General features: G+C 40.5%; 1 protein-coding gene across 1 annotated transcript in view; it reads right to left on the reverse strand.

Annotated features, from left to right (window-relative positions):
• Nucleotides 1-7,704: 7,704 nt before the first annotated feature.
• The window catches only part of LOC122692864 (zinc finger protein 568-like), a 30,830-nt gene continuing 13,660 nt past the window's right edge, over nucleotides 7,705-24,874 (reverse strand). The window contains exons 5-7 of the mRNA XM_043900678.1: nucleotides 15,793-15,918; nucleotides 15,192-15,286; nucleotides 7,705-7,746 (exon numbers count right to left, since the gene is read on the reverse strand). Coding sequence (XP_043756613.1) covers nucleotides 7,705-7,746; nucleotides 15,192-15,286; nucleotides 15,793-15,918 — 263 coding nt within the window. The remainder of the gene's footprint in view (nucleotides 7,747-15,191; nucleotides 15,287-15,792; nucleotides 15,919-24,874) is intronic.

Here is a 24,874-nt window from a genome sequence, read left to right on the forward strand (position 1 = left end):
TATAATCTCTTCAAAAAATTTCTCATACCCTTTCCTTTTCTCTTCTTCTTCTACAACCCCTATAATTCAAATATCGGTGTGTTTGACATTCTCCCAGAGGTCTCTGAGACTATCCTCAGTTCTTTTCATTCTTTTTACTTTATTCTGCTCTTCAGAAGCTATTTCTGAAGATAAAATAGAACCATTTTATCTTCCAGCTCACTGATTTGTTCTTCTGCGTCGCATATTCTGCTATTGATTTCTTCTAGAAATCAATTTTTAATTTCAGTAATTGTGTTGTCTCTATGTGTTTATTCTTTAATTCTTCTCAGTTCAGTTCAGTCGCTCAGTTGTGTCCACCTTTTTGCGACCTCATGAATCGCAGCACGCCAGGCCTCCCTGTTCAACACCAACTGCCGGACTTTACTCAAACTAATGCCCATCGAGTTGGTGATGCCATCCAGCCATCTCATCCTCTGTCTTTCCCTTCTCCTCCTGCCCCCGATCCCTCCCAGCCTCAGGGTCTTTTCCAATGAGTCAGCTCTTCGCATGAGGTAGCCAAAGTACTGGAGTTTCAGCTTCAGCATCAGTCCTTCCAATGAACACCCAGGACTGATCTCCTTTAGGATGGACTGGTTGGATCTCCTTGCAGTCCAAGGGACCTTCAAGCGTCTTCTCCAACACCACAGTTCAAAAGCATCAATTTTTGGGCGCTCAGCTTTCTTCACAGTCCAACTCTCACATCCATTCATGACCACTGGAAAAACCATAGCTTTGGCGAGATGGAACTTTGTTGGCAAAGTAATGTCTCTGCTTTTTAATACGCTATCTAGTTTGGTCATAACTTTCCTTCCAAGGAGTAAGCGTCTTAATTCCATGGCTGCAGTCACCATCTGCACTGATTTTGGAGCCCCCCCCAAAATAGAGTCTGACCCTGTTTCCACTGTCTCCCCATCTATTTCCCATGAGGTGATGGGAGCAGATGCCATGATCTTAGTTTTCTGAATGTTGAGCTTTAAGCCAACTTTTTCACTCTGCTCTTTCACTTTCATCAAGAGGCTTTTTAGATCCTCTTCACTTTCTGCCATAAGGGTGGTGTCATCTGCATCTCTGAGGTTATTGATATTTCTCACGGCAATCTTGATTCCAGCTTGTGCTTCTTCCAACCCAGCATTTTAATTCTTCTAGGTCTTTGTTAATTGATTCCAGCGTTTTCTCCATTTTTTTTTTCAAGGTTTTTCATCATCTTTACTGTCATTATTCTAAATTCTTTTTCAGGTAGTTTGCCTATTTCCTCCTCATTTATTTGGACTTCTGTGTTTCTAGTTCGTTCCTTCTTTTGTGTCTTATTTCTCTGTCTTTTCATTATTTTTTATTTTAACTTACTGTATTTTGAGGTCTTCTTTTCTCAGGGTTCAAGGTTGAATTCTTTCTTCCTTTTGGTTTCTGCCCTCCTAATGTTGGTCCAGTCGTTTGTGTAAGCTTCTTATAGGGTGAGAGTTGTGCTGAGTTTTTTTTTTGTTCATTGTTTTTCCTCTGATAGGCAAGGGGAATGAGGTGGCAATCCTGTCTGCTGATGATTGGGTTTGTATTTGTGTTTTGTTTGTTGCTTGGATGAGGTGTCCTGCACAGGGTGTTACTGGGGGCCGCCCTGGCTGGGGTCTTACTCTGTAGATCATCGTGTCAGGCACTGAAAGGTGCCCCGTGGGTGGGGTCTTACTCTGTAGTTCAGAGGTCAGGCGCGATTGATGGGCCAGATTCTCTATTGTTCAGCTGCGGATGCCGGTGTGTGGGGAGAGAGAGACTATGGTGATGGCTCCACCTCTTATGTGTGACTAACTCAGCAGTTACCGCCTTGCTTCCATGGCTGCCTGACTTTCCTCTATAGGAATTTCCCACCACAGTCTCCCCTCTCACATTTCCTGGATCCCTCTCTCCGCAGTCAACAGCAGTCCTCACCCTGGGATTACTCTACAATCCCTAAACTCCAGCTCCCAGCCGCTGCACCTTCCAGGGCACCTGCATCCCTGTCTGAGGCACGCATGGCTGCAGCAAGGACTGTCTGATTCTCATTCCCTTTAGGCTGCCACAGATCACCTGTTTCACTCTCAGCCTTAACTGTTTCTTCTCTGACTCAGACAACTGCCCCATTGTGGGGAGCAGACCCCTGCTTCAGTTCCCCCACCCACCAAGGGCAGGTCCAGTCCTACTAACACTCCTGTTTTCCCCCTAGTTCCTTGATCCTGTTGAGTTTTGCGTGGTTCTGTATATTCCTTTCCACTGGTCAGGTACTCCTGTCCGCTCTCAGCTGGAGTTGTCCATGCACTTCTGTGTCTGAAGGTGTATTCCTGATGTATCCGTGGAGAGAGATGTATTCCACGTCCACCTACTCCTTCGATATCTTGTTCTCCTTCATTGTAGTTTTGATTTGCATTTCTCTAGTTGTTAGTGATGTTGAGCATATTGCATGTAGCCTTTCCCCATGTAAATGTTCCTTTTGGAGGATTAGGACTTCTGTCCATTTATTGAGTGGGTTGTTTGTTTCTTTGATATTAAACTTTCAAGTCATAAAACACATATGCAGTCATTCTATGCATATCACTAGGTGAAAGAAGCCCATCTGAAAATGCTACAGAAATTATGATGTTTACCATATGACATTTTATTTTCAGCAAATATAGCTATGGTTTTTCCAGTAGTCATGTACAGATGTGACTTGTTGTTGTTCAGTCGCTCAGTAGTGTCTAACCTTTTGCAACCCTATGGATTGCAGCACGCCAGAGTTCCCTGTCCTTCATCATCTCCCAGAGCTTGCTCAAACTTTTCCCACTGAGTCGGTGATGCCAGGCAACTGTCCAAACCATAGTGTCTTCCCTGGTGGTCCAGGAACTAAGTCCTCTCCCTTGGATTGCTCCACAATCCTTAAATACCAGCTTTCAGAATCACCAATGCAGGGGGCTGGGTTCAATCCCTGGTTAGAGAATTAGATCCCACATTCCACAACTAAAATTTGCTGCTGCAGCAAAATCTCCCACATGGCTCCAAGATCCTCCATGCTACAAGCAAGACACAACCAAGCCAAAGAAATAAATAAGTGTAGTTTTTAAAAAGAACTATATCACTGGGGAGAATACTAAAACAAGAAAAAATAATTTCAACATTTCATGCACACAGACATACATTCAAATATACTTACTAAGAGTATTAAAGTAAATCTATTCATGTCAATTAAAGAAATGAAGATTATTTTTAATGGATTAAAATATACACATTTACTTGTGAAGGATATTCTTTGTATATTTTAAATACCTTTAGCATGCAAACATACACAGCAGTATAAGGTAAGTTAGAGCTTTTGGTTCTGACACTTTTCTTTATTGAAAACCTATCATTTCTGTTGAGCTGTATGTTTTGCCACAGTTGAAAATAGATTAGCACCAATATGATTGTTGTAAATATTTTGATGGAGAAGGAAATGTCAATTCACTCCTGTATTCTTGCCTGGCAAATTCCATGGACAGAGGAGCCGGTGGGCTGCAGTCCATGGAATCGCAACAGGCAGACATGACTAATGACTAAACCACCAGAACCAAATATTTTGAAAAAATACAAAAATGTGGTCAGAAGACTGTGTCTATGATATGCACGTGGCGTGTACTGGAAACATCACACCTGGGCTTGAATAATGAAAACCGCCACTCCCAAAACCTGGTATCTGTAGTCAACACAGGTGAGTGTTCATTCTCTAAAGCAAAGAGAAATCAAGAAGATGGCGAGTTTTTCCATTAACTATGAGTGTTTCCACACATTCCTTATTCCTTTTTTCCACAACCTCATTTAAAGAGAGAGGAAAGAAGTATGAACTTCATAGCCTCATGGTGTCAGAGAGAAATCTCCAGAACCAGTGGGCATCAGATGTCATGGTGTAAATGGATCACATGAAAGATGCATTATCACTGCCTGGGCATTTTGGAATTAACAAGGAAATTATAACTTGAATCTAACATTTAAAAATGTCAATTTTATGCAAATTTCATTTCACCTATACACCCCTGTTTAGTATCCTAATAATGCATTTGAACTAGGAAGTCTTAGTAATGCAAACGACAGCATCTCCTAGTTTTCTTTTTATTTCTGAACATTTTCTGAAAAACTCTGGACCACTGAGTTGAGTCACTGGGCTTCCCAGCTGGTTCCGTGGTAAAGAATCTGCCTGCCAATGCTGGAGACGCAGGTCCGATGTCGGGGATGAGAGAACCCCTGGAGAAGGAAATGGCAACCCACTGCAGAATTGCCTGGAAAATCCCATGGGCAGAAGAGAGTTGGTTCTATGTATCATGGCACTTTCAGACTCTGTTTTAAATATCTATATTGCATCCAGGTGCTAAGTCATCACTGCATTTCCCAATGTCCCTAAAATCCCAACACCAAACCACATCCCAGTGGGAGGGAGGATAAGAGAGACTCCCCATGCTGATCTCTCGCAAAAAGAATATTTTCAACAGTTGAAAGTCGCGGATTCACGTTGAGAATTCATCATGCTCCATAGAAAGTGAGGATGCAGACAATGGAGAAAAGGCTCTGGGACAGAAGGAAGTAGTCTAAAGGGCTGGTCTTCACTATTACAAGAGGAAATGGAGAAAATTAAGATGATAGAAATGCCCAGGAAGACAAATTAGGAGCAGAGAGCTAAACGCTTGCAGATTCTCATTCCAGGCATTTCAGGAGGAAAAGCAGATGCAGCCCCAGACCCAGGACAGGATATTGACCTGAGAAGCTGCCATTTCCTCTTCTTCCTCTTGTTCTGTCTTCTCTGGGGATGTTATGCTGCAAACGCATTTCTGAGTTTTGAGAAAATACCTTTGAGGGCATCCACATAGCTCTTTAACCTGCAACCACCGCTCCTACAGACAGAAGGACCTTGAAAAGCTGAGAAGACTGACCTATCCTGACCTGTGTCAGAAGAGATTCAGGAACAATCACTTCCTGCCTGGAGACCGGCCTGTGAACTTAGTTCTTGATTATTCTCTCCCCACAGAGAGCCCCTAACACCCTGCTCACACTGACAATGTGAGGTGACTGACTTCCCCTGTCCAAATCCAGTAAGACCAACCCTGTGGCCTCTCCTCAGACTGAAGCCAGGCCTCAGTGCTCACAGGTGGGTCAGAAGCCACGTCCTTAAACCAAGCCTCCCCTCCTACACACCACACTGATGCTCCACAGGACCAACAGATAACTCTGTGGGGAGGTCATCTCCTAACACTGGTCACGTGATCCTGATGGGAAACCAGATGGAAACCACTTGGCTAGAGTCTTTCTGAATCATTTCAGTGAATACAAACCCTTGGAGTTCAGGTCCCCACTCTAAGAAGTTATGAATCTGCAGGTCTACAGTGGGGCCATGAAAGGAGTCATCAGCAAATCCCCTGCTTGTTCTGATGTTTCTCCCTGCAATCCAACATCCAGGAGCCTTGAGGTCGACTCCTCACACACACCACACCTGAGACCACTCTGTAGGGGAGGATTTAGGTCAGGAATTTCTGAGAGAGGTCAAAGCCAGAATCAGGCAGAAGAAGCACCCGTACTTGGGGTTCAGCCTTTATACCTGACCGTGGGTGAAGTGCTATGGGCTCCCTAGGCTGAGTTGGATTTCTCCATTCAAACCGAGACAAGCAGGATTCTGGTGAGCTTTGTGAGGGTGTCACTGAATGGAGGGCCTGTGAAGTTGAACCTGGGGTTCAGTAAGACTGCTGATCTCGAGGAAGGTGGCCTTCTAGTGCAGGTGCTCACAGGACTGGCTGGTGTGAGTTCAAGGAACCGCAGGCTGTCTGCTCCCCAGACAGATGCTGAGGCAGCAACAGCATGGAGCAGTTCAGGGCAGCTCTCAACAGTACTCTGTATGCTCCTTGTTATGAGAACATCACAATGTCTGAGTAGCTACAAAATGGGAGAGGATATGCAATACAGAAATGATGAAAAATATATGAGGTTATGAGAGGTATAAAACCAGCAAGTAAACTAATTTCTACATATGCCATCTCTCTGTGCTACCAAATAGTTTGTTATGGTCTCTTCACTACAACCTTAAATAAGGTGGGAGAGCTTAATGTTGCTGCTGGGTTATACTTCATTCATTGCCATCAACCAAAACACTTCACTTGTGTGAATGCCACAAACCATTCACTTTTATTAACAGTCATGCGTTAATTTCACACAGTTGAAATAAATCTATGGTATGATCCATGATTAAATAAATACACATCAAAAACACAGAGAGATATTCATTTTTCTGAACTAATGATGTGAGGGTTCTGATTTTTATGGCTTACAAAACAAAGCCTAGGAAACACTTAGGAAATATGATATACACTAATTACGTGGCTTTTCCAGGAAGGGATTCTAATACATCTCTTGGTGATCACAGAAGCTGTCTTTGTTTCAACATTGTTATATAACATTCATGACTTGTGTTTTTATTATAAAGATCCATCAGTAGTATAGTGAAATGTGATTGTGTTCTTACAAATCAAGTGATATAACTATTGAGAATTTATAACCAACTTCTGTCTTACTTTAAGACATGAAAAGATCCCATGAGCACTTACATCATGGCAACCTCCAGGGATATTTCAGATCAATGACAAACACCTCCACTTAGATGGTCATTGTCCATTTTACACTCTGGTATCCTTCATCTTCTAATGGAGTAGAGATAGAAATGGTTGCAACACAATATAAAAAGGTTAATCTTTGAAGCATAGACCATTAAAAACCTATGTTTGCATACACACTAGAAACGAAGCATAGTATGGATTATCTGAGTGTTGTATTGCATTCATTTCAAATAATCTCAAATCACGTCATTATAAACAAGCATACATTGCTAATAATTCATTCTAACTTTCTAACCATCAGTCTTCATCTCATGATCCATGCTAATATATCCATTTTCTGTGAGTTTTAACTATGGAGTACTCCCTACAGTAATTCTCCTTCAGAGAAACTTCAGAAAAGAAGTATTGATGGAATACTTTCTAATATGCAGTCTCTTATGTTTATTTACATTTGATTTTTTATTAAATACCTTTCTACATATTTGTTACATCATCTCCATAGGTTTCTTGTATTAAACGCTCGTGTTTTCTGATGTATGTTTAGGACAAACCCCTTCCATCACTTGTTCCATTACTAGGGTTTCTCTCCAGTGTGTGCGCTCAGCTGTTTAGAGAGACAGCCGCTGTGACTAAAGCCTTTGCCACATTCTGCACATTTATAAGGTTTCTCTCCAGTATGAACTCGCAGCTGTGTAGTGAGAACTGATTTCTGATTAAAGGCTTTGCCACATTCTGTACATGTGTATCGTTTCTCCCTAGTATGGATTGGCGGAGAAGGCAATGACAGCCCACTCCAGTACTCTTGCCTGGAAAATCCCATGGATGGAGGAGCCTGGTAGGCTGCAGTCCATGGGGTCGCTAAGAGTCGGACATGACTGAGCAACTTAACTTTTCACTTTCATGAAGTGGAGAAGGAAATGGCAACCCACTGCAGTGTTCTTGCCTGGAGAATTCCAGGGACGGGGGAGCCTGGTGGGCTGCCGTCTATGGGGTCGCACAGAGTCAGACACGACTGGAGCGACTTAGCAGCAGCAGCAGCAGCAGTATGGATTTGATGATGTGCAGCTAAAGCTGAACTCCAAATAAAGGCTTGGCCACACTCACACAATGATTAAGATCTCTCCACAGTATGAATTCGCTGATGTCGAGTCAGCTGTGAGCAAGAGATAAAGGCTTTGTCACATCCTTTACATTTATGACGCTTCTCTGCACTATGAATTCACTGATGAAGAGTAAGAGTTGAGTTCCGCTTAAAGCCTTTGCCACATTCTGTACATTAATATGGTCTCCCCAGTATGAATTCGCTGATGTCTAGCAAGAGCAGAACTGTTCATAAAGGTCTTGCCACATTCTATACATTTATAATGCGTCTCCCACATATGAATTCGGTGATGTTTACTAAGATTTGAACTGGGAACAAAGGCTTTGCACATTCTGTACATTTATAACATTTCTCTCCAGTGTGAGTAATCTGATGTTGAGTAAGAAGTGAGTGACACGCAAACGGAGACCAAAAGAAAGCAGGAGTCGCAATACTCATATCAGATAAAATAGACTTTCAAATAAGGGATGTGAAAAGAGACAAAGAAGGACACTACATAATGATCAAAGGACAAATCCAAGAAGAAGATATAACAATTATAAATATATATGCACCCAACATAGGAGCACCGCAATATGTATGGCAAACGCTAACGAGTATGAAAGAGGAAATTAATAGTAACACAATAATAGTGGGAGACTTTAATACCCCACTCACAGCTATGGATAGATCAACTAAACAGAAAATTAACAAGGAAACACAAACCTTAAATGACACAATGGACCAGCTAGACCTAATTGATATCTATAGGACATTTCACCCCAAAACAATCAACTTCACCTTTTTCTCAAGTGCACACGGAACCTTCTCCAGAATAGATCACATCCTGGGCCATAAATCTGCTCTTGGAAAATTCAAAAAAACTGAAATCATTCCAGTCATCTTTTCTGACCACAGTGCAGTAAGATTAGATCTCAATTACAGGAAAAAAATTGTTAAAAATTCAAACATATGGAGGCTAAATAACACACTTCTGAATAACCAATAAATCATAGAAGAAATCAAAAAAGAAATCAAAATATGTATAGAAATGAATGAAAATGAAAACACAACAACCCCAAACCTATGGGACACTGTAAAAGCAGTGCTAAGGGGAAGGTTCATAGCATTACAGGCTTACATCAAGAAATAAGAAAAAAGCCAAATAAATAACCTAACTCTACACCTAAAGCAATTAGAGAAGGAAGAAATGAAGGACCCCAGGGTTAGCAGAAGGAAAGAAATCTTAAAAATTATGGCAGAAATAAATGCAAAAGAAACTAAAGAGACCATAGCAAAAATCAACAAAGCTAAAAGCTGGTTTTTTGAAAAAATAAACAAAATTGACAAACCATTAGCAAGACTCATTGAGAAACAAAGAGAGAAGAACCAAATTAACAAAATTAGAAATGAAAATGGAGAGATCACAACAGACAACACTGAAATACAAAGGATCATAAGAGACTACTACCAGCAACTCTATGCCAATAAAATGGACAACTTGGATGAAATGGAAAAATTCTTACAAAAGTATAACTTTCCAAAACTGAACCAGGAAGAAATAGAAGATCTTAACAGACCCATCACAAGCAAGGAAATAGAAACTGTAATCAAAAATCTTCCAGCAAACAAAAGCCCAGGACCAGATGGCTTCACAGCTGAATTCTACCAAAAATTTAGAGAAGAGCTAACACCTATCTTACTCAAACTCTTCCAGAAAATTGCAGGAGAAGGTAAACTTCCAAACTCATTCTATGAGGCCACCATCACCCTAATTCCAAAACCAGACAAAGATGCCACAAAAAAAGAAAACTACAGGCCAATATCACTGATGAACATAGATGCAAAAATCCTTAACAAAATTCTAGCAAACAGAATCCAACAACATATTAAAAAAATCATACACCATGACCAAGTGGGCTTTATCCCAGGAATGCAAGGATTCTTTAATATCCACAAATTAATCAATGTAATACACCACATTAACAAATTGAAAGATAAAAACCATATGATTATCTCAATAGATGCAGAGAAAGCCTTTGACAAACTTCAACATCCATTCATGATTAAAACTCTCCAGAAAGCAGGAATAGAAGGAACATACCTCAACATAATAAAAGCTATATATAACAAACCCACAGCAAGCATCACCCTCAATGGTGAAAACTTGAAAGCGTTTCCCCTGAAATCAGGAACAAGACAAGGGTGCCCACTCTCACCACTACTATTCAACATAGTGTTGGAAGTTTTGGCCACAGCAATCAGAGCAGAAAAAGAAGTAAAAGGAATCCAGATAGGAAAAGAAGAAGTGAAACTCTCTCTGTTTGCAGATGACATGATCCTCTACATAGAAAACCCTAAAGACTCTTCCAGAAAATTACTAGAGCTAATCAACGAATATAGTAAAGTTGCAGGATATAAAATTAACACACAGAAATCCCTTGCGTTCCTATATACTAACAATGAAAAAACAGAAAGAGAAATTAAGGAAACAATACCATTCACCATTGCAACAAAAAGAATAAAATAATTAGGAGTATATCTACCTAAAGAAACAAAAGACCTATACATAGAAAACTATAAAACACTGATGAAAGAAATCAAAGAGGACACAAACAGATGGAGAAACATACAGTGTTCATGGATTGGAAGAATCAATATTGTCAAAATGGCTATTCTACCCAAAGCAATCTATAGATTCAATGCAATCCCTATCAAGCTACCAACGGTATTTTTCACAGAACTAGAACAAATAATTTCACAATTTGTATGGAAATACAAAAAACCTCGAATAGCCAAAGTAATCTTAAGAAAGAAGGATGGAACTGGAAGAATCAACCTGCCTGACTTCAGACTCTACTACAAAGCCACAGTCATTAAGACAGTATGGTACTGGCACAAAGACAGAAATACAGATCAATGGAACAGAATAGAAAGCCCAGAGATAAATCCACGAACCTATGGACACCTTATCTTTGACAAAGGAGGCAAGGATATACAATGGAAAAAAGACAACCTCTTTAACAAGTGGTGCTGGGAAAACTGGTCAACCACTTGTAAAAGAATGAAACTAGAACACTTTCTAACACCATACACAAAAATAAACTCAAAATGGATTAAAGATCTAAATGTAAGACCAAAAACTATAAAACTCCTAGAGGAGAACATAGGCAAAACAATCTCCGACATAAATCACAGCAAGATCCTCTATGACCCACCTCCCAGAATATTGGAAATAAAAGCAAAAATAAACAAATGGGGCCTAATGAAACTTAAAAGCTTTTGCACAACAAAGGAAACTATAAGTAAGGTGAAAAGACAGCCCTCAGATTGGGAGAAAATAATAGCAAATGAAGAAGCAGACAAAGGATTAATTTCAAAAATATACAAGCAACTCCTGCAGCTCAATTCCAGAAAAATAAATAACCCAATCAAAAAATGGGCCAAAGAACTAAACAGACATTTCTCCAAAGAAGACATACAGATGGCTAACAAACACATGAAAAGATGCTCAACATCACTCATTATCAGAGAAATGCAAATCAAAACCACAATGAGGTACCATTACACGCCAGTCAGGATGGCTGCTATCCAAAAGTCTACAAGCAATAAATGCTGGAGAGGGTGTGGAGAAAAGGGAACCCTCTTACACTGTTGGTAGGAATGCAAACTAGTACAGCCACTATGGAAAACAGTGTGGAGATTTCTTAAAAAACTGGAAATAGAACTGCCATATGACCCAGCAATCCCACTTCTGGGCATACACACTGAGGAAACCAGATCTGAAAGAGACACGTGCACCCCAATGTTCATCGCAGCACTGTTTATAATAGCCAGGACATGGAAGCAACCTAGATGTCCATCAGCAGATGAATGGATAAGGAAGCTGTGTTACATATACACCATGGAATATTACTCAGCCATTAAAAAGAATTCATTTGAATCAGTTCTAATGTGATGGACGAAACTGGAGCCCATTATACAGAGTGAAGTAAGCCAGAAAGATAAAGAACAGTACAGCATACTAACACATATATATGGAATTTAGAATGATGGTAATGATAACCCTATATGCAAAACAGAAAAAGAGACACAGAAGTACAGAACAGACTTTTGAACTCTGTGGGAGAAGGTGAGAGTGGGATGTTTCAAAAGAACATCATGTATATTATCTATAGTGAAACAGACCACCAGCCCAGGTGGGATGCATGAGACAAGTGCTCAGGCCTGGTGCACTGGGAAGACCCAGAGGAATCAGGTGGAGAGAGAGGTGGGAGGGGGGATCGGGATGGGGAATACATGTAACTCCATGGCTGATTGATGTCAATGTATGACAAAACCCACTGAAATGTTGTGAAGTAATTAGCCTCCAACTAATAAAGAAAAAAAGAAAAAAAGAAAAAAGAAGTGAGTGACAGATAAATGCTTTGCCACATTGTGTACATTTGAAAGGTTTTCTTCCTATACTAACTTTCTTATGTCTACTTAGATTGGACGAGTTACTAAAGTCTTTCCCACGTATCTGACACTTGTATTCTTTCTGTGGATTCTGAATAGTCCGCTGTTGAACAAGTTCCGATGACTGATTAGAAGCTTTACAGTATTGACTACAATTATAAGTCTTCTCTCCAGGATGAATACTCTTCTTCAGAGAAAGACCTGATATCTGATAAAAGGTATTTCTACGTTTACTACTTTTAGAATCCCTGTGTGAAGATTCAGGTCCCTGATGTTTCATAAAGTGTGAGTCTCCTTCAACCTCACACCCAGGTTCATTGCTTGAATACCTTCTCACACCATCATGAATACTCTTGTAATTGTTGGGGCTGGAGCTCTTATTTAAGGCTTGACTCATTTTATTACACATAGAAAGTTGCTCCATATTAGCCATATCATGATATGTATTGAGCAATGCTGGCTGGATTACATCTCTTCCATTATCGTCAACATTATACATCATGGAATGGAAAGAAAATATCATTTGCTACAAAAATAATGACTTCTGACTCACAGATCCCTCAAATTGAGTATATTGTGAGTTTTGCCCCTCATTTTTAAATTTCAGACATTCAGACATGCTTGAATGTATGCTTAAATGAAGTCTACATTCAGAATTGTTTGAATGAGTATTTGCAGTGGAGACTAAATCATGTTCCAAATATATCACATTTCTTTCAGAGAACACGTATGTTTCAAAAGTTGATGTAAACCTTTTTTTAAAAACTAACACTTCTCAGCAGATGTTGAAGACTGAAATTGGTGTCTTCCCCAATTTGACTCATGTTGCTCTTTTCTTTTTGCATTATTGTTAGCATTATGTGTAACTGTCTCAATTTCTTTATGTCCCTATAAACATTTTCTGTCTTTATATGCCCTTGTATATTCCCAGTGTTTTATTAAATTAAAGTTCTGAGATGAAATCTTTCATATATTTCTAGGTTTGCTTCTGGAAACAAATCTTCTATCCTTGGTTTCTTTGGCAAAAATTCTTAAAATTCTTAAAGAGATGGGGATACCAGACCACCTTACCCATCAACTGAGAAATCTGTGTGCAGGTCAAGAAATGAGAGTTAGAACCAGACATGGAATAACGGACTGGTTCCAAATTGGGAAAGCATTATGTCAAGATTGTATATTATCACCCTGCTTATTTAACTCATATGCAGAGTACATCATGCAGGAGCCCTTGGTTGGGAAGATTCCCTGGAGACGGGAAAGGCTCCCCACTCCAGTATTCTGGCCTAGAGAATTCCGTAGATGGTATAGTCTGTGGGGCCGCAAAGAGTCAGACATGACTGAGCAACTTTCACTTCCATTTTTGACATTTCATCATGCTAAATGGTGGGCTGGAAGAAGCACAAGCTGGAATCAAGATGCAGAGAGAAATATCAAATACCTCAGATATACAGATGACACCATCCAAAGGGCAGAAAGCAAAGAGAAACTGAAGAGTCCCCTGAAGAAACTGAAAGAGGCAAGTGAAAAGCTGGCCTCAACTCAGGATTGAAAAAACCAAGATCATGGCATCCAGTCCCATCACTTCATGGCCAAGAGGTGCACAAACAATGGAAACAGTGACAGACTTAATTTTGGGGGGTTCCAAAAACACTGCAGATTGTGACTGCAGCCATAAAATTAAAAGATGTTTGCTCCCTGGAAGGAAAACTATGAGCAACCTAGGCAGCATATTAAAAAGCAGAGACGTTAATTTGCTGACAAATGTTAGTCTAGTCAAAGCTATGGTTTTTCCAGTAGTCATGTATGGATGTGACTTGGACCATAAAGAAAGTTAAGTCCTGAAAACCTGATGTTTTTGAACTAAGGTGTTGGAGAAGACTCTTGAGTCCCTTGGACTGCAAGGAGATCACACCACTACATCCTAAAGGAAATCAGTCCTGAGCACTCATTGGAAGGACTTAATGCTGAGGCTCTAATAATTAGGCCACCTCATGCAAAGCACTGACTCATTGGATAACACCCTGATGCTGGGAAAAACTGAGGGCACGAGGAGAAGGGGACGACAGAGGATGAGGTGGTTGTATGCATCACGGACTTGATGGACATGAGTTTGACCAGGCTCCAGGTGTTGGTGATGGACAGAGAAGCCTGGTGTGCTGCAGTCAATGGGTTTGCAAAGAATGGGACACGACTGAGAGACTGAATGAACTGACGGGTATAATTGATTCTTTTCGGTGTACAGTAGTACAACATTGTAAAACAGGGGTATTCCAATTAGAACTTTAAAACTTTTTTCCTTTATATAATCTAGAAATTCTTATACTTTGAATCAACCATTAATAATATGTGTGGAAAATATGCTAAGCTTTTATGCCAATTTATTTTAAAATTCTGTGAGGTAATTGAATATATTAAAGTAGCTTAGCATTTCAAAATGGGGCCAAATACACTTAAGATATTTAATATGAATTCATATAAGGAAAAGAGAAACTTTGAAGTAAACCTGAGATGTGCATTCTTTGATTTTTGACAGGTTTTGCTTGAAACCTGCAGTGAAAAAATTACTTGGATTTGAAATTTATTTAGAAGGTCCTATCTCTAGCTCCCAGTGGATAGGAAGCCATAAATGAGAAAACAAAACCCGTCCCCAGTTTTCCTAGAAGTTCAGCAGTTTGTCTACCACATCAATCACACATTTTTGTCTAGAGGTAGAAACTTTAAAAGGGCTGTCATACAGTTACTCAGAAATGGACACAGTTTTCCTAGGATCCCCAAGAAATGGAAGGACAACCAATGAATGCAGTTTGTAACAAGCCAAGAGGAGACTTTTAGTTCACACTATGATGGAGAAAAGTAACCACTGGAGAGGAATTTATGAATGATTTAAGAGACAGAATAGGCAAGTGATACATTTCTATGACAGCAGTGGACACAAACCCAGGTTTTCCAAAATCATTCCCATTGAAGCAGGTCTTCCAAAACCACCTGGGGAAGGATGACTTCCTCACTGCTCCTTGGACCTCTCATCTGACTCATCATCTCCATCCATTCATACCTACCTGGTATATGGCTGCTGTCTCCACTCTCCTTATACTCCTGGGATTGTTCAGTTGCTCCAGAAAGGTGACCAGATTCAGCCCAGAGACTACAAGTCCTGTTCATCAGAGAAAGGAATATTTGTGTTCTTAGAGATTCATCCGTGTCCAATCCTATATGTATTCCGGTGAGACGAGAATGCATGGGAGAATGTTAATACAGCCTAGAAAATTATTTCCCCAAATACTTTATTCAAAGCACCTCTACAACACTAACAAATACATGACAATCAAATCCTGAGATTTTGGTCACCTACCGCTAAGGCAAAAGTAAGTGTGTAAGTGTGAAATTAAGAGAGGGTGCAACCATTTAATACCACAGAACTTATACAATTACCGCTAGCCTAGAATGAAGCAGGCAGACTACATCAAGGAAGAAGACTGTTACAGGCATAATGAATCATCATGAAGCCCTTCTCTCTAAACTCACAGATAGCCATTTTCCCCTAGAGAGCAGAGATCTGAAACTATTGTGGGAAGCAGAAAATTTCAGAAGAGAGTCTAGAAATAAAGGAACCAAAACCCAGTGGACAGAAAAGGGATTCTGGAAGGCAGTTATCCTCACCCAAGGAGGCCAGGTTCCCATAGTTCCCTAACATCACGTCTGTGTAAATGCCCGCTGACCGAGGCCCAGGCATTCCCACTCCTCTTGAGTGAAGTCTATGGCCACATCCCGGAATGTCAACTGTCCCTGAAATACAAAGTATAGATGCCATGTGGCCGTGGGAAGTCTTCCTAATGTGACCCATGATGGAAACAGCAAGTTCAGAGAATTGGTTTTCCTTTAGGAGAGTGCCTGCTATTACACAGAATATAATTTTTACACAGTAATATTTTCGCTGTATTTTTAACCCCAAGGAAAGAGGATGAGATGTGATCCACGAACTACTGCAGGAACTATTATGACTTGGAAGAGGAATTATAAAATAATCAGGAACTATACAATAAATATTGGCATATTTATTTTTGAGTGTTGTACTTATGTGACACAGGATAAACTATCAAAAAAAGAAAACCGGAAATACTTTTAAAAACCACATTCCAATCCAAAAGTTCTGGACTGGGCCCAATGTGCCACATTTTTAACAAGCTTATTCGAACTAGTAATGTTGACAATTCTCCTTCATGAATGACCATTTTGAACAGCTATGAAGTAGAATAGTAAGGAAAGAATTCATACTTAACTTTGATCTTTAAGTGTTCTACAGATTTTATAGGTCTCATAGGATACAAACCTTGGTGGCAAGAATCATTTTATCTATTTAGCATCTACTATATATCTTTCTGACAGTTTTTCAGAGTCTTGAATGTGCAACAGAAATAATTTAAAATCAATTATGCTGCTGTTGCGTCCTTTCGAAAGTATTTTAACAAACATTCTTTAAATGGCAGAGCTGAAACTTTACATCAGTTTATGGACTTTAGACTTTAATAAAACACAGACAAATATACAGAGACAACTGTACGGAAAGTTTACCAACATTTCTGTATTCCTAAATAATACTAAAAGCAAGAAAAGTGTTAGTCACTCAGTCGTGTCCTATTCTTTGCACCCCAAGGACTGTAGCCTGCCAGGCTCCTCTGTCCATGGGATTCTCCAGGCAAGAATACTGGAATGGGTAGCCATTCCCTTCTCTAGGGGATCTTAATAAAGAAGAACAAGAAAAAAATCGATATAATCTTGTTAACATGTTTATGCATCTAGAGATATACTACAATGGGACTATATACTCAGTAATGAGAAAAAGTGTCATGTCAATGAAATCAGGAACATTTTTAACTGGCTAAAAATGTACATAAATATTTGAGGATGACATTATTTTAATTATTAAAAATTGACTAGTATGCAGACATACACAACAATATAAAATAAAGCAGACCTCTGGTTCTGAATATTTGAATTTCCTGACAGTTTGTATTGCTTCCATTTAGCTATATTTTAAAACTGAACAGTTGAACATAGATTACCACTAATAGGGTTCTTGTAAACATTTTGGAAAATGCAGAAAGAGGATGAAACTTTGTCTGTGATGTGAGCATGGATTTACTGGAAATGATCAGACCTGGGCTTGAGTGATGGAAACCCCCACTCCCAAAACCCAGCATCTCTAGTAAACACATATGAGTATTGTCAATGACAAACTGGCACTCGCCAAGAACATTGCCAGCAACTGAACAACAACAACAAGGACGTTTGCCATCTGCCTCTGTGAAGAATGAACCTTCTGGTGCTGAAACTGTTGATGTTCAACCTCCCCTGAGGGACTTCAGGTTGGATTCAAGCACTCTGTGCTCCAGGGAATCTGGTGGAACTCGTCTGAAGAGAGTTAGCTATTTGCAGGAACTGATTTCAGGATTCCAATCCTTGCATCTCTTCATATCTGTGTGTGCTGGGCTTAGTCACTCAGTTGTATCCAACACTTTGTGACCCCATGGACTGTAGCCCACCAGGCTCCTCTGTTTATGGGGATTCTCCAGGCAAGAATACCAGAGTGGGTTGCCATGCCCTCCTCCAGGGGATCTTCTGAACCTATGGATCAAACCCAGGTCTCCCGCATTTAGCATCTGAGTCATCAGGGAAGCCCCTTCATATCTAGAAAAGCACTAAATCACTCAACGGTGACATCAGTTGCTCATGACTGGCAGAAATGCTTTTTGTCAAGTTAGCGCTTGACTGCACTGAATCTTGTACACCCACCTTCCCCCACCGCCTCTTGGAGCAGTCTCTCAGAGTTACCTGAGGTGCTGTCTCCTGGGCTCCTGTGTTCATTGTGCTCCAAATATAATTTAACTCACAATTCTCAAGTTGTGTATCTGTCTTAGCCAACAGTATTCATCGTTCAAAGCAAAGAGAAACCAAGATGATACAGAGTTTCCCCACTAAATGTGACAGTTGCCCATATCCCTCACTTTTTGTTTCCAATACCCCTTTGTGAAGGCAGGAAAAAAAAAAAGAATTTCATAGCATGGGATTCTCACAGAAGCACCTGAACCAGTGAACATCCAAGGCCATGGGCTAAGAAGTACATGGAAAAATGTATTATCCCTGCCAGGCATTTTGGCAATATTATGAAAACCATGATCTCAATCTATTATGAAAAATATTAGTTTCATGCAATTTGCAGTGCATATATACCTCCCATGATCTGTAACCTAATAGTACATGTCATAGTAAGTTTTTCTTATTGAAACATAGGATGGCCTCTGGTACTTTTTTTATTTTTAAAAATTTTCTGAGAAATTCTGGACTGCTGAGTCCATTCTATTTATAAGGGCATTTTTTTTTTTTTTTTTTAAACTCCTGTTCTACAGAACTGAATTGCATCTACATGTAAACTCATCACGGCATATCCCTACTTCCCTAGGATGCCAACATGGAGCATGTTCCAATGGGAATCTCAGATACCAGTGACCCCCCCGTGTTCATTTCTCAAAAAGGGAAGTCACTAATTCATCCTGAGAATTCATCATGCTCTACAGAAAGCAAGGATAGAATGAAGAAAAGGCTGTGGGACACAAGGGAGAAGCAGCCTAAGAGCCGGTCTTCACCATGATAAGAAATAAAGGAAAAAGAAGACATTGACAACAACAAACCGCCAGAGAGAAACACTACAGTCAGAGAGTAAAGGTGTGCAGCTTCTCAGCCCAGCCCTTTCAGGAGGAAACGCAGACACAGCCCCCGACCCGGGACAGGACGTTCACCTGAGAAGCTGCCATCTCCTCGTCTTCTTCCTCCTGCTCTGTGTCTTCTTTGGGGATATTATGTCCCAAACTCGCATACAGGCTGAGAAAATACCTTTAAAGGCATCCACACAGCTCTTTCACCTTCAACAGCTGCCATGAAAAAGAAGAGAACGTCTTCTTTCTCTCTCCCTTTTCTGAGCCCTTTTCTGGCTTCCTAGGTCCCAGAGCTGTAGTGGGTAATCAAGATTAAGCTGATATGCTAATCACATCATGGGTTTGGTGCTCACTTTCCCCACTCTCTTTGCAGACCACCCGGAGAGTTCTCTTTCTTTTCACATTAGAGAGACCAAGCCCCAGAACTGTTGCAGGAATGGGGACCCCTTCCAGGGCCCGAAACTGGGCTCTTGTCTAACACTCAGAAAAAAATTGTCTGAGGAGACACATGTGCTGACAAAGCAAGAGACTTTATTGGGAAAGGGCACCCGGGGGGAGAGCAGTAGGTAAGGGAACCCAGCAGAACTGCTCTATCGTGTGGCTCGCAGTCTTGGGTTTTATGCTGATGGGATTAGTTTCCGGGTGGCCTTTGGCCAATCATTCTAATTCAGAGTCTTTCCTGATGGTGAACCCATTGCTCAGCCAAGAGGGATGCTAGCTAGAGGGATTCTGGGAAGTGGGCAGACACGCAGTGTTTCCTTTTGACCTTTCCTGAACTCTTCCGGTTGGCAGTGGCTTATTAGTTCCATATTCCTTATCAGGATCTCTTGTCATGAAACAACTCATGCAAATGGTTACTATGGTGCCTGGCCAGGGTTGGTGGTTTCAATCAGTGTGCTTTCCCTAACAGAACAATTGACAAGAGACAAGGGACCCAACTTCTGGGCTACCTGACTCTGCCTCTGGGCTACCTGACTCTGCCTCTGAGGGTCTTTGAAACAATGCAGCAGGAAGACCTGCTTCCAGGAGCCCTGAGCTTGAGCCCTCAGCTCTGCCTGCCCCAGAGCTCTGGAGCAAGGGTTGAGAGCGGAATCTTCTAGAAACAAAGAACCTCAGCCTGATCCCTGGGGAGGGGATCTTTCTCGGATGGGTGTGGCCCTGCAAGGCCTGTGCCTGTGCCCTTGGGGGAGGGGAGGGGAGGGGTGAGTGTTTGGTGGGAATCACCTGGGGGCCCTGGGTTCCTGCAAGGCTTTGCTCTCAGGATTCTAGGAAAGATGGCCTGAGTCCTTAGTTTTGGTTTGTTTCTTACTCCCCTCTGTATCCTGGGGACACAGATTTCACTACACGATTTGCACTGTGACCACCTCTCTGCAGGTGCGGGGTCTGCTACATACAGCAAGACCAGGAGCCGGGAGGTGTTTCCATCACAGCTTTCTTTGAGAATAAACCAGGGGCAGCAGTGGACGTTGGGTTAACAGTGTGTATGTGCAGGGACCTATGCTTTTGAAAATGATGCCCTAAAATCTATACAGTGACCAACCAAGGAAAGAAGTCATAAGTGAACTTACCCATAAATTAACACATGAAACAGATTCTGTGGTGGCTCAGACAGGAGAGTCTGCCTGCATGTGGGAGACCCCAGTTTGATCCCTGTGTCAGAAAGATCCCCTGGAGAAGAAAACGGCAACCCTCTCCAGTATTCTTGCCGGAAAAATCCCATGGACAGAGGAGCCTGGCGGGCTACAGTCCATGGAGTCCCAAGGAATCAGACATGGACTGAGCGACTTCACCTTCACTTTCAACACAGAAAAATGTTGCTGTTCTACTTCATGTTTGTATTTCCAGGCTTTATGAATCATCTGCTACAGTTTGTTCTCTGCTCTTTATGGAGAGTCCTATTTTCTCACATATTTAAAGGATAATTGCCTATGGAAAAACTAAGGTAGGAGCATATCCTTTTTTCTAATAGTATATATTCTAAAAATGATCGCTGTACATGCACCAGTACCAATATCTTAGAAGATTTAGTTTCACAGCAGAATTGAGACTAAAGTACAGAGATTTCCCATATACATATTTTTCCCATACATGGACAATCTTCCTACTTATTTCCCCACCAGTGTTTGCATTTGTTACCAGAGATGAATCTAGAAAGACATGAAATAATGTTTGTAGTTTCACCTTATGTTTCTCTTCTAGGGGTGCTCACTCTAGGGTCTGGGAAAGTGTATAATAACTTGTGTCCATTAAAACATTTCACACAATGATTTCATGGTCCTGAATTCACGATATTCATAGCCCCTGCTTTGCAACCCTTGGCAACCACTGACCATTTTAATCTCTTCTACATTTCCAACTAGATTCTCAGGTGTCTCCGTGGTAAAGAATCCACCTGCCAACGCAGGTGACCCGGGTGATGTGGGTTCAATCCTTGGGTAAGGATCCCCTGCAAAATCCCTTGAAAGAAGAAATGGCCACCCACTCAGTGTTCTTTCCTGGGAAATCTCACGGACAGAGGAACCTGGCAGGCACAGTCCTTTGGGTCCCAAAGACTCAGACACAATGGAGCACATGAGAACATTCACCTACAACACAATGCCATGTTGTAAAAATCCGACTTCTTGTAGCATTTTCAGATGGGCTCCTTTCACTTAATAAAATGCATGGAATTATTGTCCATGTATTTTATACCTTGAAAACTTAATATAAAAATGCTTAATATTTATGTCTCCAGCTCTAGTCCTGCTCATTATATAGGATCATCAATAATATTTTCTAGATTACATATATATATATATAATATATATATATATATATATATATATGTTAATACAATATTTTCACAAATATAGACATTAGACCTGTGGACACAGCGGGAGAATGAGAGGGGACCCAATTGAGAGAAGAGCCTCAACATATATTCACCACAATGTATAAAATAGGTAGCAAGTGGGAAGCTGCTGCATAGCACAGAGAGCTCAGCGCGGGGCTCTGTGATGGCTAGAGGGGGGAGACGGAGATCATGGGAGGGAGGTTCAAGAGAGAGTGGGTAAACATATACCTATGGTGATTGATGAAGTTGTCCAGCGGAATCTAACACAACATTGTAAAGGAAAACATTCCAATTTATATACATCTCAAACATAAACAAATAGGCTGATAACCCTGTGCTTAAGAATCCCCCTGACAGTGTGGGGCCCTCGAGCATCATCCCTGGCCCAGGAATACTCCACGTGCTGTGGGGAGACTAAGCCTGTGCCCCACAGGTGCTGAGGCTGGGTGGGGCAACTTGTTCTTTTCCATGGGCAAGACACAAAAGAAAGATGCTCACCATCGCTAAATAGTAAGAAATGCAGAACAAAACTACATTGACCTATCACCTCATGCCAGTCAGAATAGCAAAAAGCCCACTAATAATGTCATAAACGTGGAAGAGGCTTGGAGATCAGGGAACCTCCTGAATGGCTGGAGGGAATGTAAGCTGATGCAGTCACTTGGGAGGACAGTGTGGAAGTTCCTTAAAAAATGTAACCTCCTGACATTTAAGGAAATGAATTCCCAGAATTGTAGACAGAATAGATTAGTTGACAAATTTATAAGATTTGCAGTTTTTAGTGAATCATCTTCAACTCTGAAATGAGCAGTTGTGGTCTAGCATTCCTCAATTCTTTAAGTAAATGTGTAATAATACACACACACTCACATGTTCCTTGTATTTCTCACTGCTAGTGTTTATACTTTCAGATATTTATTTATTGTGTTCAATGTATGCTATATAAATTATATAACATATATACTTTCAGATATTTATATATTGCATTGTGCATGTCATAGCCATGAGAAAACAGTCCCTTTAAGCCTTACAAAAACATGCTAAGAAACAGGGTTAGATTTTACAAATCTTAGTTCAGAATTTTACCATCATGACATTTAAGTATTCTTGTGATGAATGTTAAATTTACATTTGCTTAAATGAGCCCATGAAAAGTCTTACTTAGCTCAATAGAAGAACAAAGGACAACTGAAGCAGGTGAGTTCATGACTCTAGGTCCTGAGAGAATTCACAGCAAGCTCTGAGTGAGGTCAAGGATAGAAGTGAGCAGAGAAAGAGGCAGTAATTGGGGTTCAGGTTTTTATAAGAGGCCCTGGGCGAAGTGCTGTGGGCTCCCCAGGCTGAGTGTGGATGGGTCCATTCAAACCAAGAGGAGCAGGATTCTAGTGAGCTCTGAGGGTGTCACTGAAGGGGAGCCTGTGAATAGGCCCTGGGGTTCAGCAAGCCTGCTGTTCTCAAGGAAGGGGGTCTTCTGGTGCAAGTGCTCACAGGATTGGCTGATGTGAGTTCAAGGATCTGCAGGCTGCCTGCTCCCCAGACAGATGCTGAGGCAGCAACAGCATGGAGCAGTTCAGGGGAGCTCTCAACAGTACTCTGTATGATCCTTCTTATTAGAACCATCACAATGTCCCTGTGGTTACAGAGAGGGGGAAAAGTACAATGGAGAAATGATGGGAAATACATGATCTAATGATTTGAAACTTAAGGGCAGGAAGGAAACTAATTGTTACAGACTTCACCCTTCTATGCTACTGAAGAGTTTCTCGTTAGGTATTCCTTCCTGAAACCTTAAATTGCTAGGCTAACACTTCATTCATTACACACCAACATTTACACAAGAAACCATTCAGTTTTATTGATTAACATGTATGCTTATCACACACAAAATAAAACCTTTTACACTCCACTATGTAACTTTGGTTAAAATACAGATTATAAGCATGAACAATGATAATATTACCTCTGATACAATGATCTGAGAACTGTGATTTCTATGGTTACAAAAGGGAGGCTAATCATTTAAGAAGACATACACTAATTACATGACTTTTCTGGGAAGGGTTTTCCGTACATTTCTAGGGTAGCAGAGATGTCTTTAACTGAAACATGGCTACTGATATTCATGACTTTTGTTGATATTATAAAATACATCAAAATTTTAGTGAACTGTCTTTGTACTTTACTTCAAAAGCAAGTGACATAACTATTGAAAATGTACATTGAAAATGTACTTTGATCTGTGGAATTATTCCCTGAACACTTACATCATGGTGACTTACAGGGATGTGTGACATGAATGACAAACACCACCATTTAGATGTTCACTGCACATGTTACATTCCTGTGTCCTTAATCTTATAATGGAGAAAATTATAAATGCTTTCTTCCTAGATAGAAGGGCTGCTCTCATCTTTGAGGTAGCAACCATCAAAAACATAACTTTGTATGCACACTAGAAATGAAGTGTGGCATGGAGTAATTTGAGAATTCAGTTACATACATTTTGGTTTTCAAATAATCACAAATCATGTCAATATCAACAAACATACATAGCTAGTGACTGTACATGGCTAAACATCACCTCTTCATCTTGTGATCCATACTAACATATCAATTTTCTGTCTATTTTAACTATGAATCACTATCTACAATATTTTTCCCTAAGAGGAACATCAGAAAACAGGATTTATGAAATGCTTTCTAGTATGCATTTCCTGATATTTATTTAGATTTGATTTTTTGTAAATACTTATTTATATTTTCTTTACGTCATTCTGTATCTTTCTTATATAAACAGTCTTGCGTTTCCTGAACTGTATGTTCAGGACAAACCTCTTCCATCACTTATTTCATTACTAGGGTTTCCCTCCAGGACATGCTCTCTGATGTCCAGTGAGATGAGAGCTCTGATTAAAGCCTTTGCAGGCTTCCTTACATTTATGAGATTTCCTTCAGTATGAATCATCTGATGGTAAGTAAGACCAATGTGATGGATTAAAGTCTATGTCACAATCCTTACATTTATAAGGCTCCTCTTCAGTATGAATTCGCTGTTAAGTAAGAGTTGCATAGTGACTGAGCGTTCCCACCTTCTTTACATTTATAAGTTTTCTCTCCAGTGTGAATTCTCTGATGGCGAGTAAGACCAGCGCGGCGCCTAAAGTCTTTGCCACAATCCTTACATGTATAAGGCTTC

Source organism: Cervus elaphus, chromosome 4 (genome assembly GCF_910594005.1).
Source record: "Cervus elaphus chromosome 4, mCerEla1.1, whole genome shotgun sequence".
NCBI lineage: Eukaryota > Metazoa > Chordata > Mammalia > Artiodactyla > Cervidae > Cervus > Cervus elaphus.